Below are 24,131 nucleotides of genomic sequence, written 5' to 3'. Positions count from 1 at the left end.
ACTGCAGGCAGGTGGAGCATGGCTGGAGGAAGGTCTCTGGGGACATGCCCTTAGGGTTATCTTTTTCCTCTGGCTCCTGCCCGCCTCTCTTTGCTTCCTAGATGCCATGAGCTGAGTAACTTTTTTTTTTTACCATACCCATCTGCCATAATGTTCTGCCTCATTCTGGCTCAGAGCAATGGAATCAACCAACCATGGACTGGACCTCTGAAACCATGAACAAAAATAAAATTTTCCTACTCTAAGTTGTTATTGTTGGGTATTTTGATCACAGCAATGAAAAGCTAACACACTAGGTATTATTATTTTTCGGCTCATCAGTTGTAACAAATGTACCACACTGGTACTATACACTGCTAGTTGGGGAGGCTGTGCACATGTGGAGGGAGAGGGCATGCAGGAAATGTGTCTTCCAATTTTGCTGTGATCCTAAAATTTTTCTAGAAAAGTCTACTAACAATATCAGCAGCTACAGGATAGTGTTAATCTTTTCAAGAAAGATAGGGTGTCCACTATTTGCCATCATTCTATGCTTTGTAAATATAACAGTTAAAAAGAAAGAAAAAACCCCCTGTCCTAATGGAGCTTATGTTTTAGAATGGCGAGTCAGAAAATAAACCAGAGTATGCAATGTTGAATGGCGACTAATGCTATGGGGGGCAAGCATTAAGCAAAGTGGGCCAGGAAATACGTTTAGTGGAAGGTAGTTGACAAGAGTGGTCAGGGAAGGCCACATGAAGGCAACATTTGAAAAAAGACCTTGTGGTGAGGGTGAGTGCTATGTGTATCTATGAGAGTTTTCCAAGCAGAGGTAGCAGCCAGTACAAAGTTCCTGAGAGGGAGCCTGCCTGGGGAGATTCGCTAACAGCAGGGAGGCTGGGGCGGCATGAGCACAAGGAGGAATAGGAGATAGATTTTGGAAAGAAGAGGTTGGGGAGCATTTCAAGTCATGTAGGTCCTTATATGCTATTCTAGGAATTTTATAATTTACTGTTGTTGAGCAAGCTAAGAAACCTTTCATGGATTTTAAGCAGAGAAATGACTTAGTCACTCTGCCTCTTGTGTTGAAGATAGACTAAGGTGGGTGGAGGGACCAGGGAGGTTTATGTGCCACTAGAAAACATTCTAGGGGTGTTGTATACAGATGATGATGACTTGGTAGAATAGTCATGGTGGAGATGGTGCAAAGTGGTCAGAGTGTGAAGACAGCTGGCATGATTTACGTGCTGGATATGGCACGTAAGAGAAATCAAGTTTTTTTTTTTTTTAATTGTAATTGCAAAAATACAGTTGCTATTTAATTTTGAAACCCCTAGAGGACAGACAGATTTGGTGAGAAAATCCAGACCATGGTTCTGGACTTTTGGAGACTATTCTAGAAATGGTACTTGAATATGGGAAATGGCCTAAAAACTAGATGATACCACTAAAAAGCACAGAAAGAAGTGTTAAGAGAGGAGACAAGGAACACTGCAAGGCTGAGAAGATAGGCGGGAACTAGCAAAGGATATGGGAGAAAAGTTCCCAGCCAGGCAGAAGAAAACCAGTGTTGTGTTCTGGAAACATAGTCTTTGAAGAGAGAGAACAACTTGTCAGATGCCACATGAAGGCCACATAAACAAAGACTAGGTAAAGACAGATTACCTAGTTAAGTACTGAGAACTGACCCTTGTACTTAATAGTGTGGAAATTGCTAGTGACCTTGACAGGGTCAGTTTTGATGAAGCAGTGGGGGTGATGGCCTAACTGGAATGGGCTTGGGTGAGAATGGCAAGAGGAAGGTAGAGTTGTTTTGCCATAAAGGGAGTAAAGCAATGGGTGGCTGTCAGGGAGGAGTGTGAGGCCAATTTCTTTAAGATGAGAGAAGCATGTTAACGGTAATGATGCAGACAAGGAAGGAAACTACTCATGTGATAGCCTTGAATAGGGTCAGAGGATGAGGTGAGTATTAAGAGGTAGGGCTGGCTTTAGACAGGAGAAAGAGAAATCACTTAATTGTAGCAACAGGAAGGGTTATGTAGGCACAAAAAATGGATGAGTGGCTACTTGTGGAAGCAGGACCATTTTATACATTTGAAAGGACATTGTGAACAATGACCCAGGGTATTAAAGCTGGCAGATATCTAACAACACTTATATAATGGTTCTAAGAATGTATGTAAATAGCTTGAGCAATATCTACAATGACTACCCTCTTATGAAGTTTTAGTTCAGTTCACGTGAAGAATGGGAAGGGAGCCTGCCCACTGACTCTCATATATATACCCACTTGCTTAACTGCACCCATCTTCTGAATCTTAGCCATGCTATTTCCAACCAGTTGGGAAATGAAACAAAAGATACACTCAAGCTTTGTCTGCTTTATTTCACTACATTAAGTTAAGCAATAAGGCAAAACAGTAACCTGTCATTCATAAAGACCAGAGTGCCTCTCATTCCCAAAAGGGACCAAAAAGGATGCTTCTTCACAAATATGCATGACACATGACACTTAGCTCATTATGCTAATATAATATGTACTTTGAAAGAAAGAAAACTTTGGTGAGTGAATCAAATCACAAATCCAAACTAACTTAGCCTTATATTTTCAAAATTATAGTTTCCAGTGCTGACGAGATCTAACTCTCCTGTGGTGGTGCACACTAGCATTAAAAACCTTGCACCGGATCTAATGTAAGAAAGGCAACAGATGAAATTCCTAACTCACCAGCTGCAGATGTTGAATCATTTCTATAAACACACAGAATATCAACTTGCACTAAAACCTATCTTGAGGAAACATTACTCCAATGGTTCTTGTTATTGTGTTCATTTGGCTTCTGAAGAAAAAAAAATTCTATGATCAAAAATGTTTTTATGTTTCAGTATCATACTGGGGTGATGAATCCCATTACTTCAACATTATTACTTTTGGGAACAAATACCAGCTACAAGCCATAAAGGCATGACATAAAACTGCAAGTAGCCTATGCAAATGTGGAAACATATGAAGCTACTCTCTCTATGCCCATTTCCTCCACTGGCAAATATGAAGCACTGGTTTCACAATAGGCTCTAGTAGGTAGTGAAATAAAAATTAATTTGACACCCTGTTGGATCACAAGAAATCAAGCTCTTTTTATAGTCTGCAAACTTGTAATTAACCATCTCTCTGCCCCAATTACTGAGAGGCTAATCCTTAGTTATTACCACAATATTAGAGATGAGTTTTTTTTCCTTGTGTTGCAGCACAATATATTGGGCTGTGAGAATATTGCTTCATAAAACTGACCTCAAGAGTACAATTTAGTGTCCTTCAAAAGTTTCCTAGTTTTGTCTTTCAAGGAGAGCTGACAAGTACTATGTATCTGTATTCTAGATTATATATCTTAACTTTTTTTTAAGACTGAAAATTAAAAACAAAACTAGGGTAAGTAGGAAATTTTTCTTTCCTCACAAGTCTCTTGACCACATACGAAGAATACTTTTAAAGAAAATGTGGTGCAGCTGGTGGTCTACTGTATCAAGTCTCCTTTGAGAAAACATCACAGAAATTAAGGTTAGCAACCCAGCTAGGACCCAGGTTAAAACAGCCTGTCTGCTGTTAGGCCAGTACTCTGGGCTTCTTGCTGAATTATGTTATGGTTTACAATCAAAATGGTCTTATTTGATATACCATATGACAAAAGGCTTAAACTCAGTGAGGGGTGTTTTTTTTTTCCCCTCTCTTAATATCCAATTCTGGATTCAAGACATTATAATAATTAATTTCTTCTTCAAATCAGTGGAAAGAATGTTAGTTCAGGTCATACTAAAAATCTAACCTTTAAAATGTTTTCTAGAGTCCCAAAGTGAATTTGTCCACTCAGGTTTTGTGTGGGGCTCTTTTCAAGTGCCAAATTTTCAGAACAATTTATTGAATTAAAGAGGAGGAACAGAAAAAGAGAGGGTGAGGAGTAAGAACAAAGACTGCCTCCTTGTGGCAGCATGAATTCCTAGGTATTGAGGCAAAACTTAAAACAAATGGAAATTTCTACCCTCTTGATATGACACATAATTCCCTGTGTCTTTTTAAATTCTTAAAAGAAAAAGTTTCATATTATTCTGGGAAAAAATTAAGAGCAATTGATAAAATTAGTGTCCTATATTCATCTAGAAGAGGGTAAATGAGAGCGCCTATTTCACAGGTTTTCCCAATCATCACAAAAGACAATATGTCAATTCTATTTTTTTTTTTGGTCAAATGGAAATCTATGACAAAATGAGAGCCAAACTGGCAAATAAAGGGGTATGTTTTAGACAGCTAGATGATATTTACTGGAATGCAGAAAGCAGCTGGTATACTGAGACCAAGCCTGGATTGTTAATAGCAGGTCCACCTTTGGGTTATCATTGTTAAGTTTCAACTGTCAGATTATGATCCTTTGTGAGACCAGATCAAGAGACAGTACAGTTAGTTTTTCAGGTGGAAAATCGAATACCACTCCGAAAAACAGCCATCCCCTTTACTGGGATGGAGCTATGTTGGTGTTATTCAACGTGCAGGGCTCAGTGAGGGAAACACAGACTGACTATTGTCAAAAAAGGTGAGAGCAAGAGGAACAGCAGTTACCCTGTGCTCCTGATGCCTGGCCTGTGCTCCCACTCCAAGGAAGAGGACCAAGTAGTGCATGGGTACATCGTGATAAACAAGGCCTACTGAAGCAGGAGCTTCCATGTTTTAACACAGGTCTGTGGTGTCACTGTCTCAGGTGAGATCTGCCCGCCAAAGTAACCTTTTAAGGAAGAAGCGGACCCAAGCTGAGTTCCACATGCTGGGTGAGCCAGATAACTTCTGTGCCTTGGTCACTTTCTTCGATGGGGCGGATTGGGGCTGCCAGGTTTTTAAAATCATGCTTCATCTTGAAGGACACGGTCACTTCGCCTTCCTCACGTTGGGGGGTAACTTTGATGAAAATGCCCACTTTGTTGGCCTTTCTGAAGGCTATAATGCTATGGAAAAAAATAAGTAGAGTATTAGGTAGGTCACAAGTCAGCCAAACCACTAAGGCTTACAGTCATTTTATCGCATAACGAGGGGTCCCTGATAAGACTATCATCTTGTTTATCAACAATGAAGAATTTCTCCAGCAAATTCTGATCTCTTTATTTTCTTAATATTGCAAAAGTAAAGAGAGCCATAAAACATTCAAGTGGGAAAAAGTAAGTCCTTGCCCTTCTCTTCAGTACAAAGAGTCAACTACAAACATTGGTTCTTGACCTACCAGATATTTTCCTATGAGCTTATACTTTTCTGTTTTTTTAACCAAAAGTCTCTTTGGTAAGGGTTCCCATTTCAGTTTTCCTTCACCTGCACTTGAAGTTTGTTCTTTAATATTTAATTTATTTTCCAAAAGTAAAAAGGCTGGGCTGGGTTTGTGGCTCAGTGGTAGAGTGCTCACCTAGCACGTGTGAGGCACTGGGTTTGATCCTCTACAACATATGTAAATAAATAAAGGTAGTAATAATAAAAAAAAGAATAAAACTCCAAAAATTTTTTTTTAAAAAGTAAAAAGGCAATTAAATGAACAATTTAATCTAATATCCAAATGGTACTGTTACTCTAAGAAAAGTTACTGGAATAAAACATTTACATATTTATACAGTAGTATATAGTATTAATTTCCACATAACTGAAAGTCCTGTCAAGTATAACAATGTAAAATGTGTATTTTTAAAATTAATCTAGAATTTGATATCTCAGATGATCTTCCCAGAACTTTACCATGGATTAACAAATTTCTGTACCTAATTACAATAACTGAAGGGCCCACAAAAAACAAGGATTTCAGAGAATACATTTTGAATTGTACCAACCCAACACATTTTCTATATCATAACTAACTGAATACTTGCTTTGTATAAGATTCTTGTAAAAAAAAAAAAAAAAGTTAGAATCTGTAAAAAGGATAAAGCCTTCATTCTCTTTAATTTCCAGGCAGCTACTGATATCTGGGATTGTTTATGAAACAAATTCAGATTTCTGGCCTCCAGTTAGAACCGCTAAAGAGATCTTCTGGGGGTAGAGTCTGGAATACTACACATTAACAAAACAGGACACCTGCCCTGGTGTTTTCTGATGTTAACAGAAGTTTAGTATCACTATACTGATTTTCACCTTTGCCTTCACGTTAGTTTTCCAACCCATTCCACGTTATCTCTTCTCTCCAATTCTCGCTGAGGGAGCTTTTGAACCGTTCTGTTATAAAAAACCTTAAATGTGCCCTGTGACAGTCTGTCATGATATTGTTTTCCAGCTCCAATCCCAGCTTTCTCTACCTCAATTTGGGACACTGGATTCTGCTTTGTAGGCTGGTTCCATATCAGGTTCTATCAACAGGGAACTCTAAAGGAAGACAGAAGCCTAGAGGAAGAAGGGTCTTCTCTTTTTCAGCTTCCTGTTTGCTGTCCTTCTTGTAGGCATTAATCTACCCAGACAGTGGTAGTACTCACTTAAGGTTTCTAATTCTTTTATGATTAGCTTCATCATGCCACACCTCCTCTGCCACCCTGAGATGCCAATAAGATATTGTTTCCCGTACTTTCCTTTAGGTCTGAATTTCAGCTTCATGGGGCTCCTCTTTCAAGCTTCTCCATTTTAATGACTCCTTTATTTATTTTTCATTGTTATTTGAGTTATACATATTTATGGGAGACAGTGTAATAATTTGATACATGTATACAATATAAAATGATCAAATCAGGTTAGTTAGAATTTCCATCTCAAACATTGTTTTAAAACATTTTTGATTGTTACTCAGCTTTTTCAAAGATTTAATCTTGAATTTTCAATACACACTTAATACACAGGAGAATTCACTTACTGGCAAGCAAAATTTAATTTGATCAGTATAACATTACACTACTACTTTTCAACTCTTAATTTTACTACAGTAATTAAAATTACAGTGGCATTGCACTTTTTTTTTTATTGTACGAAAGCTGGTGTGCTGTGATTTTATTGTATGTCTACTAGCTACTCAAAATACAGTGATACTATTTTATAAATGGAGATAAGTGCTATGCTTTTCTTTACATACCCGTGTTCATGTGCTACCATAGCAAAAGACAAGTCCCAGCTCTGCCACAAGTTTACATGAATAAATCTTTGAAGTTTTATGGTGTACACAGGGTACCTGGGATCTTGTTAAAATGCACATTCCATTCGGTCAGGAATGGAACGTGAATCTGCATTTCTTATGAACTCTCAGGAGACATCCATGTTGTCGGTCCATAGACCACACTTTGAGTAACAAGGGTCTTTGAATTTAATTACAAAACAAGAAATAGTTTCTGTACCTGGGATCTGGCATTAAATCATATCTATTCTAGGTTGCAAAATTTAAAAATAGTACATATTTATGAGGTACAGTGTGATATTTCAATATATATACACACACAATGGGTATTGTCCAAATTATGGTAATTATCATTTTCATCTCATCATAACTTTGAGTTTGGAGTCTGAATCCTTTCTTCTAGTTTGAATTAATATTTCTAACTATTTCCCTTTGTTCTCTCAGCTCTAGGGATAGTGGCTGATTCATAAAATTGCTACATCAGAGATCTTTTTAACCTCAAGTCACCAAGTTAACAATTCTTTGTATAATTTCTCTTATTCAAAACATGGATGTAATTTCTAATTTTAGACTGGATCCTGACTAAGGCATTCCTTATCCAGCGAAATGTTTGTTATTTTACTTCTCAGTTATTAAGGATAATAGTAAAATCTATGAAATAATCTAAGGGGCTGTGGATGAGGAACAAATTCAATAATAAATCTATAGGGATACACTAATACCTTATCCTAGTCACAATCATTAAAAAAAAAAATGTACATGAAAATTTTTATTAAATGAAAAAATGTATTTAAATAAAAAACAAAGGCTGGCCAGGCGTGGTGATATATGCCTGTAATCCTAGAGACTTGGAAGGCTGAGTCAGGAGGATTCCATGTTCAAGGACAGTCTCAGCAACTTAGCAAGGCCCTAAGTAACTTAGTGAGACCCTGTCTCAAAATAAAAATTAAAAAGTGCCGGGAATGGCTCTGTGGTTAAATGTTCCTGGGTTCAATCCCTGGTAAAAACCAAATAAACAAAAAGAAAAGCTAGAAATTGTTCACAGAATGATCCCAAAGATGGAAGAAGTATCTGGAAGGACAAATGCCAAAATGGTAAAGATGCTCATCTTGGATGGTGCAGTAACATTATTTTCCTCTTCATGGTTTCAGATATATTTCCCAAATTTAATATGGTGACTATTTTTATAAACAGAAAGGGAAAGAAGCTACTATTTTTTCAATATTCAGATAAGAAAATTGAGGTATATAAGTAGGCATCTTTTATCAGTCAATTGTGGTATGAAGGTCACAAAAAGAACACTCACGATTTTGAGACAATAGCCAGGCACCGTAGGACCCCTGGCCAGACTGACTGAGCCCAATCTCCAGGATCCCTCAGCCCAACCGATCACTCCCTGCCTCTGGGGCCCTCACATCAACTGACTGCTCCCTGCCGCCAGGACCCACAGACAACTGCCTGCGCCCTATCACCAGGACCCCAGACTGACTGATTGCACCCCGCCTCCAGGATCCCACAACCACACCAAACACACCAGACGTACAGGACCCCTGCCGGACCAACTGCATCCCGCCTCCAGGACCTCCAGCTGACCAATCCACCTTTGAGCTGCAGCCCCATTTGCCAACACATTTCGAAGGCAGGGCGGCCATACTGGATAATCCTGGAAGCCGTAGCTCCCATCTTTAGGTGGGGCAAATCCCATCCTGAGGTGCCTGCTGGAGGCTTGAAGTTCATTGTCAGGTACCTCTCATGCATCAGGCTACTGAACACTGGGAGGTTTCATTACAATATGACTGTTATACTGTAGATTTTCTTTTTTCTCCTTATTGGAAAAAATTAAGTTTTTATTTCTTTACTTTTCTTGCTCTTTTTCCATTTGTTTACGTGTTCCCTCAGAGTCTCTCCCTTTTTTGCAAGCTAATATCCAATTTCTTTTGATTATACTCTCACCCTTTCTATTTTCTAGAACTTCTGTATATTATTTTCTTATCCCATTAACAGCCACATTCTACATCCCTCTGCATCCTTTTTTTCCTCCATCTGAAACTGCAGACCTTATTGCAAATCTGTTTGTTTTACCGAAGATAACATTTGAACTCATTTTGTTTATTATGACAATTTTGTTATTGTCCTCATAGGGGCTATTTGGTCTAGGATTGCACAGTGTCTGAATTGGGAACTGCTAATATTGATCTCCCCTTAAAGAAAGGGTTTTGGAAACCTATAGGGCCACTATAAGCCTATAGGGGGAAATCTGCAATACCCCAGATCTGCACTGCTAGAGGGGAAGATACATGAACAACATGAAAAAACAAGGGAAGAAAATGATCCAAACAAATCTAGATTCTATATTAATAGAATCCAATGACAGTATGTTAGAAAAAATGTCAGAAAAGGACTTCAGATTATACATGATTAAGATGATTCACGAAGCAAAGGATGAGATAAGAGAGCAAATGCAGGCAATGACTGATAATACCAATAAGCTGAAAGAGCACCTGCAGGAAGCAAAAGATCATTTCAACAAAGAGATAGAGATTCTCAAAAAAACAAAAAAAACAAAAACAAAAACAAAAACAAACAAACAAACAAAAAACAAAAAAACAAATGGAAATCCTTGAAATGAAGGAAACAATAAACCAAAGAAAAAACTCAATGGAAAGCATCACCAAAAGACTAGACCATTTGGAAGACAGAACCTCAGACAATGAAGACAAAATATTTAATCTTGAAAATAAAGTTGCCCAAACAGAGAAAATGGTAAGAAATCATGAACAGAATCTCCAAGAACTATGGGACATCATGAAAAGACCAAATTTAAGAATTATTGGGATTGAGGAAGGCACAGAGATACAAACCAAAGAAATGAACAACCTATTCAATGAAATAATATCAGAAAATTTCCCAAACCTGAAGAATGAAATGGAAAATCAAATACAAGAGGCTTACAGAACACCAAATGCACAAAATCACAACAGATCCACACCAAGGCATATCATAATGAAAATGCCTAACATTCAAAATAAAGATAGGATTTTGAAGGCCACGAGAGAAAAGCATCAGATTACATATAGGGGGAGACCAATACGGATAGCAGCCGACTTCTCAACCCAGACTCTAAAAGCTAGAAGGGCCTGGACCAACATATTTCAAGCTCTGAAAGAACATGGTTGCCAACCAAGAATCCTATACCCAGCAAAACTAACCTTCAGATTTGAAGATGAAATAAAATCCTTCCATGATAAACAAAAGTTAAAAGAATTTACAAATAGAAAGCCTGTGCTACAGAATATGCTCAACAAAATATTCCATGAGGAGGAAATGAAAAACAACAATGGAGGTCAGCAAAGGGAGGAACTACCTTAGAGAAAAACCACTCAAAGGAGAAACCAAGCCAACTTAAAAACCAAAAATAAGCCAAATGACTGGGAATACAAATCATATCTCAATAATAACCCTGAACGTTAGTGGCCTAAACTCATCAATCAAAAGACATAGACTGGCAGAATGGATTAAAAAGAAAGACCCAACAATATGCTACCTTCAAGACACTCATCTCATAGAAAAAGACATCCACAGACTAAAGGTGAAAGGATGGGAAAAAACCTACCATGCACATGGACTCAGTAAAAAAGCGGGGGTTTCCATCCTTATATCAGATAAAGTGGACCTCAAGCCAAAGTTAGTCAGAAGGGATAAAGAAGGACATTTCATACTGCTTAAGGGAACCATAAATCAGGAAGACATAACGATAGTAAATATTTATGCCCCAAACAATGGTGCATCCCTATACATCAAACAAATCCTTCTCAATTTCAGGAATTACATAGACCACAACACAATAATTCTGGGCGACTTTAACGCACCACTGTTGCCACTAGATAGATCTTCCAAACAAAATCCAACCAAAGAAACCATAGAACTCAATAACACAATCAATAACCTAGACTTAATAGACATATATAGAATATTCCATCCATCAACAAGTGGATTCACTTTCTTCTTAGCAGCACATGGAACCTTCTCAAAAATAGATCATATGTTATGCCACAAAGCAGCCCTTAGGAAACGCAAAAAAACAGAGATACTGCCTTGTGTTCTATCAGATCATAATGGACTGAGAGTAGAAATCAATGACAAAATTAAAACCAGAAATTACTCCAACACCTGGAGACTAAATAATATGCTATTGAATGAAACATGGATAACAAAAAACATTAGGGAGGAGATTGAAAAATTCTTAGAGGTCAATGAGAACCATGATACAACATATCAAAAATCTCTGGGACACTATGAAAGCGGTACTAAGAGGAAAATTCATTGCATGGAGCACATTCCATAAAAGAATGAAAAGTCAACACCTAATGACCTAACATTATAGCTCAAAGCCCTAGAAAAAGAAGAACAGAATAACAGCAAAAGTAGTAGAAGACAGGAAATAATTAAAATCAGAGCTGAAATAAATGAAATTGAAACAAAAGAAACTATTCAAAAAATTGACCAAACAAAAAGTTGGTTCTTTGAGAAAGTAAATGAAACAAATAAACCCTTAGCCACACTAACAAAAAGAAGGAGAGAGAAGACTCAAATTACTAAAATTCGTGATACAAAAGGAAATATCACGACAGACACTACTGAGATACAGAACATAATGAAAAGCTACTTTGGAAATCTGTATTCCAACAAAATAGTAACTACCGAAGACATTGACAAATTTCTAGAGACATATGCTCCTTCCAAACTGAACCAGGAGGACATACACAATTTAAACAGATCAATATCAAGCAACGAAATAGAAGAAGCCATTAAAAATCTACCATCCAAGAAAAGCCCAGGACCAGATGGATTCTCAGCCAAGTTCTACAAGACCTTCAAAGAGGAACTCATTCCAATAATTCTCAAAGTATTCCAGGAAATAGAAAAGGAGGGTACCCTACCGAACTCATTCTATGAAGCTAATATCACCCTCATACCCAAACCAGGAAAAGACACATCGAGGAAAGAAAATTTTAGACCGATATCCTTAATGAATGTAGATGCAAAGATCCTTAACAAAATATTGGCAAACCATATCCAAACACATATTAAGAAAATTGTGCACCACGATCAAGTGTGGTTCATCCCTGGAATGCAAGGATGGTTCAACATTCGTAAATCAATAAACATAATCCATCATGTCAATAGACTTAAGGATAAGAATCATATGGTTATTTCAATTGACGCAGAAAAAGCGTTCGACAAAATACAACACCCCTTCATGCTCAAAACACTAGAAAAAATAGGGATAGTAGGAACATACCTGAACATTGTAAAGGCTATTTATGCTAAGCCCATGGCCAACATCATTCTTAATGGAGAAAAACTGAAACCATTCCCTTTAAAAACAGGAACAAGACAGGGATGTCCTCTTTCACCACTTCTATTCAACAATGTCCTCGAAACTCTAGCCAGAGCAATTAGGCAGACCAAAGAAATTAAAGGGATACAAATAGGAAAAGAGGAACTTAAGCTGTCACTATTTGTGGATGACACGATTCTATATTTAGAGGATCCAAAAACCTCCTCCAGAAAACTTCTAGACCTCATCAATGAATTCAGCAAAATAGCAGGCTATAAAATCAACACACATAAATCTACAGCATTTTTATACGCAAGCGATGAAACAGCTGAAAGGGAAATGAGGAAAACAACTCCATTTGCAATATCCTCAAAAAAAAATGAAATACTTGGGAATCAATCTAACCAAAGAAGTAAAAGATCTCTACAACGAAAACTACAAAACATTGAAGAAAGAAATTAGGAAGACCTTAGAAAATGGAAAGATCTCCCATGTTCTTGGATAGGCAGAATTAATATTGTCAAAATGGCCATACTACCAAAAGTGCTATACAGATTCAATGCAATTCCAATTAAAATCCCAATGACGTACCTTACAGAAATAGAGCAAGCAATCATGAAATTCACCTGGAAGAATAAGAAACCCAGAATATCTAAAGCAATCCTTAGCAGGAAGAATGAAACAGGGGGTATCGCAATACCAGAACTTCAACTATACTACAAAGCAATAGAAACAAAAACGGCATGGTACTGGCACCATAACAGACAGGTAGATCAATGGTACAGAATAGAGGACACGGACACAAACCCAAATAAATACAATTTTCTTATACTAGACAAAGGTGCCAAAAATATGCAATGGAGAAAAGATAGCCTCTTCAACAAATGATGCTGGGAAAAATGGAAATCCATATGCAACAGAATGAAACTAAACCCCTATCTCTCACCCTGCACAAAACTCAACTCACAATGGATCAAGGACCTTGAAATCAGACCAGAGACCTTGCATCTTGTAGAAGAAAAAGTAGGTCCAAATCTTCACCTTGTTGGCTGAGGATCAGACTTCCTTAATAGGACTCCCATAGCACAAGAAATAAAAGCAAGAAACAATAACTGGGATAGATTCAAACTAACAAGCTTTCTCTCAGCAAAGGAAACTATCAGCAATGGGAAGAGAGAGCCTACAGAGTGGGAGAATATCTTTGCCACTCATACTTCAGATAGAGCACTCATTTCCAGAATATATAAAGAACTCAAAAAACTCTACATGAAGAATACAAATAACCCAATCAACAAATGGGCTAAGGATATGAACAGACACTTCACAGAAGAAGATCTACAACAATCAACAAACATATGAAAAAATGCTCACCATCTTTAGTAATAAGAGAAATGCAAATCAAAACTATACCAAGATTCCATCTCACCCCAATTAGAATGGTGATTATCAAGAACACAAGCAATGATAGTTGTTGGACAGGATGTGGGGAAAAAGGTACACTCATACATTGCTGGTGGGGCTGCAAATTAATGCAGCCACTCTGGAAAGCAGTGTGGAGATTCCTTAGAAAACTTGGAATGGAACCACCATTTGACCCAGCTATCCCACTCCTTGGCCTATACCCAAAGGACTTAAAATCAGCATACTACAGAGATACAGCCACATCAATGTTCGAAGCTGCTCAATTCACAATAGCCAGACTGTGGAACCAACCTAGATGTCCTTCGATTGATGAATGGATAAAGAAACTGTGGTATATATATACAATGGACTATTACTCAGCTATAAAGAATAATAAAATTATGGCATTTGTAGGCAAATGGATGAAATTGGAGAATATCATGTTAAGTGAGATAAGCCAATCTCAAAAATCCAAAAGATGAATGATCTCACTGATAAACAGATGATGACACATAATGGGGGATGAGAGGGGGCAAAAATGGAGGAAGGAGGGACTGTACAGAGGGAAAAGAGAGGTGGGAGGGGTGGGGGGGAGGAAAAAATAATGGAATGAATCAAACATCATTACCCTATGTAAATGTATGATTATGCAAATGGTATGCTGTTACTCCATGTACAAACAGAAACAAGATGTACCCCATTTGTTTACAATAAAAATAAATTAAAAAAAAAAAGAAAGAACACTCACTCAGGATCATCCTGAAAGTCCTGGGGTTCTGCCAACTCATCATATTCTGCTGCTGCATCCTTGCCAGCTAATATGAGCTCTTTGGGAGGTACCACCACCTGGAAAGCAACTCAGAAAGGATCAATGTATTGTAGCACACTCATTTAATAGAACATGGCAAGTATTATACTGATCTAGACATTCAGAGGTGAGCACCAAGTTTCAGTACTATATAGCATTATATTACTTTTACAGAGTTTAGAAATACTTAGGAATATGTGCATTTTCAATAAAATAAGAATGAAGAAACTTATGAGAATGATAAAGTGACTGCTTACTTCTTCATTGTGGCAATCATAGGGATTTCAACTAGGGAAAATTGATTGCTTCAGTTGGGTCTTAATGTTTCATTTTTTTTTCTTTTTGTTTTAACTATTAAGAAAATTATTTTACTTTTCTTAAGGAATACATAGTACATGATGTTTATTATATTATTTTTTGGTATATATGAAATAGTTCAATGGTTTAAAAAAACATAAAAGAGAAACATTAGTTCAATACAACATTTTCTTTAATAATATTATTTGAATAACAGCTAAAGATATAGGTACACTTTCTACCAATTTTTGTTGAGTATCATGCTGAATTATAAGTCAATAATAACATGATCTATAGAGAAAAGTTCTTGTCTGAAAATTGCTAGTACTAGAGGAATCACTGAGTAGCAAAACAAAAGGAGGCCATATTTCATTTATTCAACTCACACTAAATTTTAAAGAGTCAAAAACATCATCTTGATATTTAGTAAGTGCTATATACACTTTAAGTAGATGAAATCTAGAAGACACATCCCAGTTTTTAAAAGATGATGATATTTTATGAGTCTTGAAGAATGAGTATGCATTAGACTGAGACTGAAAGGGCACCTACCCTAGGGACATATGTAAGGAGGCAGTCTATGTAAAATGAACAAAATATGCAATTCTCCAGCATGTAAGCTTATAAACCTGCTGGATCTGCCTGGATCACAACCATTAATGTAGTAATACCTGGAGAATGCTAAATTTGAGAATCTGGAGGAAGGTCAGGCTAGAAGAAAAGTAGTGAGGTTGTACAAAGCTCTTCTGCTATGTCAAGGAATTTGGACTTCATTCTAAAGCCAGAGAGATGATAAGTGATCAGCATGCTGTGCAGTTAGATTTTAAAAAGATCATCTTGGTGGCAATACAAAAGATGGGCTGAAACAGAGGTGGGGCATATGAAATACAGTGAGGTCATGTAGGAAGTACTGTCACAAATCAGGTCAGGAATCATGAGAGCTTCAAACAGGGCAGTGGCAATATGTTTGGAGATAAAGTAAAACAGTTAGAAAGGTGGAATTAGAGGAAGTTGCCGACTGGATGTGGAAATGACAGTGCAGAGTCTTTGAAGCCAGGACAAACGAGGCTACCATGGGCAAAGTTAGGGTCTGTCAGGAAGAGGCAAAACACTCCTACCTTTGCAGTGCTGTTGATATCATCAGGATCCCCCTCCTCACACTCAAACAGAGTCACATGGGTAAGGTTCTCCACAGGGTTCGTAAGAGTCAGAAGGACCTGACTCTCCTGGAGAATAAGAAAAACATCTCTCAGACGTGCCACTACTGCCACTTACATCCACTTTCTGAGCTGCTATACCAAGTGTTTCACAAAATCTCGTTACCTCTGAGCAACGAGACCTACCTATACCTTTACATTACTGCATTCTCTGTGTTCAGTGATCTCCATTCTATTATCTATATAGTAGGCTATGTACTCTGGACCTGCTATTTCACTAAGGAAATGATAGATTCCAGTTACTAGATCATAAATTCTCAGGAATGTGTGTTATCTACACTCATCCCACCCAGGTGATCACTTAAAGACTAAAAAGAAGCAGCCCCATAAATAAAATATGGGAGCCTGCAGGCTAGCAAGATGTATTGACAGAAAAAAATGACACATCAAGACAATAAGAGACCCTTTTAAGACTTTTTAAACCAGGATGATTTACCTGTGTTTGCTACTCTCAAGATCAGCAAAATACTCTTTCAAATGAAGAGACTATATACAAATGTTTTCATTAGCAGCATAAAGGGAAAGAGCTAAACAGGATATTACAGAATGTTCTATAATTCATTGGTGTGTGTCACAGAGAGAAGGGGAGGGAAAGAAGGAGGGAGGAAGAGAGGGGGAAGGGAGGGAGGTTGGGGGAGGTGTGTATGTGTGGGGGGAAATGGTATAGACCAGGACTTCAAGAGAGGGGCTATGGTAAAGAAGAAATTTAGCTGATTCCTGGTACTGATGTGTAGACACATGTGAGACCATGGAGAATCTCTACGTTGGGAAGAGTGACACATGCCTGTGGGGTCCAACATCATCTTTCTTTTTCTCCCTTATGATTCCACTTTTACGGAATGTGCAGCCTGCTCCTTCTACGTACATTTCAGAGTTTCTGTTGTCAAGAATCTCAGCTTAAAATGACTAAAGTCTCAATCTCTTGATTATTCCAAACCGTCTCCTTTTCTAGATCTTGCTCATTGTATCCAATACCAAACACACATGCATACATCACTAATTAGTCAATTCATTCTGTTTGATAAAGTAAGGTACTAACCTTCATGTAGCGAAGGTTGGGAATTGACATGATTCTCACTTCAGGAATATAATTGCTATTGATGAATAGAAAAATGCATTAATGTTCATTAGAGTTCTTTGAAATTATTACCTTTTTAAAGGTAGTGCAACAAATAAAGAATGTCTAATGCTAAACAGAATATGTAAGAAAAAAAAATTAAAGAATCTTATCACCACAGTAACAGATAAGACATGAAAACTCAACTGGTAACAAGTGCTTTCTGAAATCTTGGGTACAGAGCCTCTATGTACAGAGCTAGTTTATAGCTTATATTGTATGTGTGTCATGACTGATATTTTCCTCATTAAATCTACTTTTTGGATCTTATTTAATTCATTTTTTTAATTCTAGAAGGTGACTGGTTATACAATCCAAATCTCATTTAATTTGTTGTAAGCCTATCAAAACATATTCCTATAAGTACCGTGAACTAACTAATTGTGCCATTGGAGCTCCTATGAAAACATATTCTTACCAAATACTTCAATAGCACCTATATGCCAGGCAATGTCCTAAGCACTTTATAAGTATTAGTTAATAATCTTCACGTCTTTACTGCAACTGCATGAGATGGGATTATTTCCACTATTAAAAAGAAAAATAAAAAAGGAAGAAACTAGGTATGGTAAATTCCAGAATTCAAACTCAGACAGTTTTGTTTCTAATGACCTTGCTCTTAATCACTATGTTATGCTGCCTCTGTAAAGAAAACAGAAGAATATTGTGTATGCTTATAATCCCAGTGGTTCAGGAGGCTAAAGTAGGAGGATCTCGAGTTCAAAGTCAGACTTAGCAATTTAGCAAGGCCCTAAGCAACTTAGCAATACATGGTCTTGAAATTAAATATAAAAAGGGCTGGGGATGTGGCTCAGTGGTTATGTGCTCCTGGGTTCAATCCCTGATACCAAAATCAATTACAAAATGAGGACAATAGTGGTATTTATCTCTTGTGAAGAAAAAAGTTAAACAAAATGTGCAAAAAGTGTTTGCAATGAAGCATGCGTAAATGTTTAGTTGTGCATATATTGACATAAGACAAAATCTACTGCAGCAACACTAAAAGTCAAAAAAACAAAAACCAAAAAACACCACATCTTAGAATCAAGGCAATAAGGTATTTTAAATTCAAGCATGTATTTGTCATGGAAAACAGCAGAATTAATTGAGTAATTTAACTGAAATTCAAGGGCCCCCTACAAAGGAATTGGATTCAGTTGGTTTGAGGTATAAACTAGGACATTTGTATTAAGATTGTCAGGCGATTCTACTATGATTTCAGAAAAAACAAAACAAAAAAACACTTTTTCTCAAAGCAAGCTTAAGAAAGTGATGCTAACCGCAGGCTACCATTCAGGGTTTCTGTAATAAACATAAGCCTTAATTAAGAAAGTAGTTAATCCTAAATTCACATGTGCCATTTTTGTAGTTCTCTTAATTCTTAACCAGTTGTATATTACATTAATTAGGAAAATGAACATATTTCTAAATAGTGATTTAGAGTTACATGGCACTTACAAACAAAATAGCCTATGATTCTTTTCAATAACCCCACAGGGAGGTATTACTCCCATTTCAGAGATGAGGGAAATACCTTCAGAAAAACAGTGACAGACCCCACACCTAACTTCCTAACCCACCAGTTTAGCACTTCCAATATATTTGTTTCCCAATGACTTTTTTGTGGTACTGTGGATTGAACCGAGGGGTGCTCTACCACTGACCTATGCTCCCAGCCTCTTCCCCCTTTTCAATTTTTCATTTTGCAACAGGGCATTGCTAAGTTTCCAAGGTTGGCATTGAACTTGCAATCCTCTTGCCTCAGCCTCCTAAGTAGCTGGTATTACAGGTACATGCCATTGCACCCAGTCCAACAGTTTTTTAAGAACTGCTGAATAATGTACTGTAGGAATGTATCTTGATTTAATAAAAAATTTCCTCACTGATGGCTAATCAGCCTGACACTGAAATTGTTTCCAGCTTTTACCATTAAAATGCTACAATACATTTTTAGAGTACATCTTGGTAAATGAATCCTTATATATTGTTTTTGTTTCTACAGAGTAGATTCCTGAGATAGCAATGTTGTGACGTTGGGTTAAAAAGTCTCTAATTTGTCTTGATAATTCTCAGACCATTCTCCAAAAAGATTCTAGCAATTAATAATCCTATCAATAATGTATGTGAATACATGTTTACCTACACTATTTTTTAAAAGCTTTTCCTATCAAATCTTAGCGTTTTTTCATATATATCTTCTGGCCATTTGGAATTTGTCTTCAAGCTGCCTGTTCAAACCCATTACCCCACATCCCACCTCATTACTTCTACTTTTATTTTTGAATTGGTGGAAATTCTACAAACCAGGGATATTAACTTGTCACCAGTGCCAAATATTCTTTACTGTTCTACTGTCTTCCATTTTACCAATGTCAAAGGTGTTTCCTTTCTTTAGTGGTTTCTGGGTTTCTTTCCTTGAGTTTGGAAGGACATGTTTATCCCATATTTAGTCAATATTTTCATAATTTTTCAAAACATTTTTCTTGATGGGTGATTTTTATTTACCAAATCTCCTCCCACTGACAATTCTTGGTGAGTTGACACTAACTTAAATAATTTTTAATCCATTCAAAATAAAATTAACATTGCTTCATGGGTACTCTTTGTTATATTTTGTTATTTTATAGTTTTTAAAAGGATTATCCCAAACTTAGATCCTTTTTAAATTTGTAATGAATGAATAATGACTCTCCACCCAATAATCAACATACCACTCTGCCCCTTAAACTTAACAGAATGTAACTAAATTCAAAACTTGAACAGGAATGGAATGATAACATTATTCTGATATAATTTTTCTCTTCTTTTTTTCGGTTTAGGCCAAGAATAAATACAATTCACATTGAAAAAACCCTCAAAACAAAAAACAAAATAAATACAAAACAACAACCCCAAAATACTCACACAGCAACCAGTTGGATTTTGAATTTGATAGATGTTGGATTAAATTCCGGTTTGCTCAAATTATGTTCACATTTCTAGAAAGAAAAATATCAGAAAAAAATAAGAACATACTTCGCTCATCTATAGAGCTGATAAATTCAGAAGGATGGCATTCACTTGAATTTTGTTTTATTCTGTTGTAGGGGTATGTTTTGAAATAGTACATGCCATTGCTGACTGAAAATTATAAAAGTGACCATGCTATCAAATATTATTATTCCTCTATACTGCTTAAAAACTACTGAAATCACTCACACACAGTGAGTAGTACTTACTGTATATGCTAAAAAATGTGCTCACTAGATTAAATGGATTTAAACATTTTGGAAACTTTATAATGTAGGTTTTAATACTGTATTAATGTTCCCACTTTACAGATGATTAAAATGGGACACAAGAAGGGTAAATAACCTGCACAATCCCACAGAGCCAAAAAGAGTGAAAACTAAAATTTAAATCCAAGTAGTATGAGTCCATGCTTCAAAATACAGTAATGATTATTTACCACTTTTGTCTTCTGTTTTGGGTGCTCTTCAGTATCTCCTTAAAAAGGGTACTACATAAACCTGGTTAATTTTTTTTTTTTTTTTTTTTTTACCTGTACAAAAAAGGTATTCAGCGTAAAGATTATCCATTACCTGTGTTCTCCCTTGTTCCCTGCCTCAGAACCAAACTAAAAGACTATACACATAAACATATAATCATATATGATCTTTCTTTACAAGAATACAAAAAGGGGCATTTTATACATTTTTTTGTCTTCTGCTTTTTTCACTTACTCTAGTTTGGAATTAATTCCATTCCAGCATACAGAGAAGAGCCTCTCAGTCCCACTCTTACTAATTTCTGTTAATTTATTTAATCAGGCATAAATTGGTGGATATCTAGTATATTTCCATTATTTTGCTACACAAGTAATGCAGCAATGAGTATTCTTACACTTCGGTTACTTTCCAATGTATAAACATATCTGTAAGATAATTTTCTGAAAGTAGATCAATGGGTGTATGCATTTATTACTTTAATAGACACTGCCAAACTGCTAGCTTTTGATAATCAGACAATTATGAAATGGCATCTTATAGCAGTTTTAATGTACATTTCCCTAATTACCATATAAGTTCAATATCTTTCAGGTTTACTGGCTATTGGGATTTCTTGGCTATAATTTTATATATTACTACCTACTGGTTATTTTTTATATTGGGTTATCTTTTCCTTGCTGATTTGCTAAAGTTCATTATATATTCTGGGTATAATTTTTTGTTAATTATACACTTTACAAATTACTCTTCTCATTCTGTGGTCTTTTTGTATCATTATAGGTTTTATTTGGGATGGGAGCACAAGTTTACTTTTAATGTAGTCTGATAATCTTCATCTCTTAATGAAAGCATTTATTTATTGGTATTAAATATAAATACTAGAATATCTGATTTTTAATCTAATTATATATGCTTTATAACTGAACCACCAGTTATATATGCTACTTTGCCTCTTGTTTTCTTTAAAAAGAGGTTTGTCATTGTGGACATTTTCTAACATATAAAGATACAGTCAGTATGAAAAATTCCTAGGTATTTATCACCCAGCTTCAACCATCAGTAGTTTGACATCAATAGCCAATCTTGCTGCTTCTACTATTTGATCTTACTCCTTATCTTACTCCTTATCCTTAATTGCTTTGTGATAAATGTCAGACATTATGCCACTTGATTCATAAATATTTCAGTACCTCCCAAAGACAAAGTTATTTTTAAAAATAACAATACTATTATTGTCCCTAAAAAAAAAAAAAAAAATTCTTTTGTTATTTTTTTTAGTACTGAGGATTGACCCAGGGGCACTTTACCATTAAGCTACAAGCCCGTCTTTTTATTTTTTAATTTTGAAACAGGGTCTTGCTAAATTGCTGATGCTGGCCTTGAACTTGTGATCCTCCTACCTCAACCCAGTTGCTTGGATAACACATGCACCACCACACCCAGCTAAAAAAGAACAATTCTTTAATAACATCAAAAACTCTGTCAGTGTTTAAATTTCTCCAAAGAATCATTATTCTTTTTCCTTTTTCCCTCTTTTCCTTCCTTTCAAGATCTCTTTCTGTTTTGTTTAAATCAGGATCTATATAAAGTCTGTTTATTGTATTTGGTAGGTATACCTCTTAAATCTCTTAATCAAGAGCTGCATTATTTGGTAACATTAGCTACTAGCCATATGTGATTATTAAATGAATTAAAGATTTAAAGTCTTAGTTGCTCTATCACATTTCAAGTGCTCAATAGCCATATGTGACTAGTGGATACCATGCTGAACTGTACAGATACAGAATCTTTCCAATATCATAGAATGATCTGTGGGACAGTACTATGAAAGGTTTATTTTCCATTTTGTTTAGTTTTGTTTTTATAAATTGTTTTTGGGTAAAACTGTTATTTATACTATAGATTTCTAGAGACTGAATTTTACTGATTTTTCTTATTTCTTGCTCTCTTTTAAATTGTTTATTTTGTATTAGTTCCCCCCAACCCTCTATCAGTCTAATAGTTATGCACTCTTTCAGGGGTTAGCACTATTATTTAACCTTCAGGTATCTCAGTCGCTACATTTATAAAACAGGATAATAACAGTACCTACCTTCATAGGGTTGTGAGGTTTGAGTTTACATTGAAAGCGTATCAACTGAAATATATTAAAATAATGAGTGGGCTCCTGGTATATTCTGTTTCTATATTTACCACACTAATATTTATTTTTGCTTTTCTTTTGTACAAATGGCAACTCTACAGAAAAGAATACTTACTCGGCAGCGCAGGGACCGTTTGATTAGAAGATGTTTGTGACGAGGATAGAGTTGTGAAGCACAGATTGGTTGGAAGTCAGGCTGTAAGAGGCGCTGTTGAAGGGTGGTCACTATTGTGAAAGGCAAGAACCAAGCTTAGTTTAGGGACTTTAAAATCTGACTTATACATAGTCAGTAGTTATATGGAGCAATACTACCATTATGGATAGTGTTGTTCAAAACACTACAATATGGAAACTTGATAGACATGCCATAGTCCTTCAAATGATTCCATCTATTTTATTTTCTATATATCATTTTACTATTAACGACTAGTCCATTAAAAATCTCAATCATTAGGCATAAAAATAGCAAAAAGTAGAAGTATATGTACAATAAAAACAGTATAAAATTACCCTCTGTTAAATTTACTGGTCTTGTATAATAGTCTTCAGGTAGAGGTTCTACTTCATCCACAGCCTGAGCTGGCTCAATCTTTATCTCTTTTTGGTCCTCTCCTTCTTTAAGGCTACAAGAGAAGAGATTAATTTTCCAACAGTCCGTATGATCATCCTCCAAGTCTGTATCAATTATCAATAATTAACATATTCTTCTATTGTAGAATATTCTTTCAGTTTTGGTCTTCTCTTTCTTTTTTTTCGGGTATGGGCATTGAACCCAGGGATGCTTACCCACTAAGCCATACCCCAGTCCTTTTTTATATTTTATTTACAGGTAAGGTCTTGTTGAGTTGCTTAGGGCCTTGCTAAATTACTGAGGCTGGCTTTGAACTCAAGAGCCACCTGCCTCAGCCTCCTTAGCTGCTGGGATTACAGGCGTGCACCATGGAGAGGAGCTCAGTTTTGGTTTTTTCTAAGTATGAAAATCTCTTTCCCCATTGGCAAATATCTTTTTTCTCTTTTTAAAACAATATTCCTTATATATTCATTTTGATACCCACTTTTCTCTTCAAAATCTAATGTTCAAACTTACGAAAGTCCAGCAAGGGTACTGATGGATGCACCAGCTCGTGGTCGCTGAAGCCTGGTTCCAAGACCATATTTATCCTAAACAAAGTTCAGAAATTCCTATTAGAAAATCCATTTAAACATTCTATTTACTGAAACA

At 36.2% G+C, this 24,131-nt stretch overlaps 1 protein-coding gene across 2 annotated transcripts in view; it reads right to left on the bottom strand.

Annotated features, from left to right (window-relative positions):
* Positions 1-2,345: 2,345 nt before the first annotated feature.
* DCTN4 (dynactin subunit 4) overlaps positions 2,346-24,131 on the bottom strand; it is a 36,091-nt gene continuing 14,305 nt past the window's right edge. For both annotated transcript variants that reach the window (XM_079145987.1, XM_079145988.1), the window contains 8 exons: positions 23,997-24,070; positions 23,420-23,532; positions 23,025-23,134; positions 20,183-20,256; positions 17,201-17,255; positions 16,063-16,170; positions 14,588-14,685; positions 2,346-4,971 (listed from right to left, as the gene is read on the bottom strand). In XM_079145987.1, the coding sequence (XP_079002113.1) occupies positions 4,758-4,971; positions 14,588-14,685; positions 16,063-16,170; positions 17,201-17,255; positions 20,183-20,256; positions 23,025-23,134; positions 23,420-23,532; positions 23,997-24,070 (846 nt within the window). In that variant the 3' untranslated portion in view covers positions 2,346-4,757. The remainder of the gene's footprint in view (positions 4,972-14,587; positions 14,686-16,062; positions 16,171-17,200; positions 17,256-20,182; positions 20,257-23,024; positions 23,135-23,419; positions 23,533-23,996; positions 24,071-24,131) is intronic.

This window comes from Sciurus vulgaris (genome assembly GCF_902686455.1).
Source record: "Sciurus vulgaris genome assembly, chromosome: 6".
NCBI lineage: Eukaryota > Metazoa > Chordata > Mammalia > Rodentia > Sciuridae > Sciurus > Sciurus vulgaris.
This window is presented reverse-complemented; position numbering and strand designations above follow the sequence as displayed.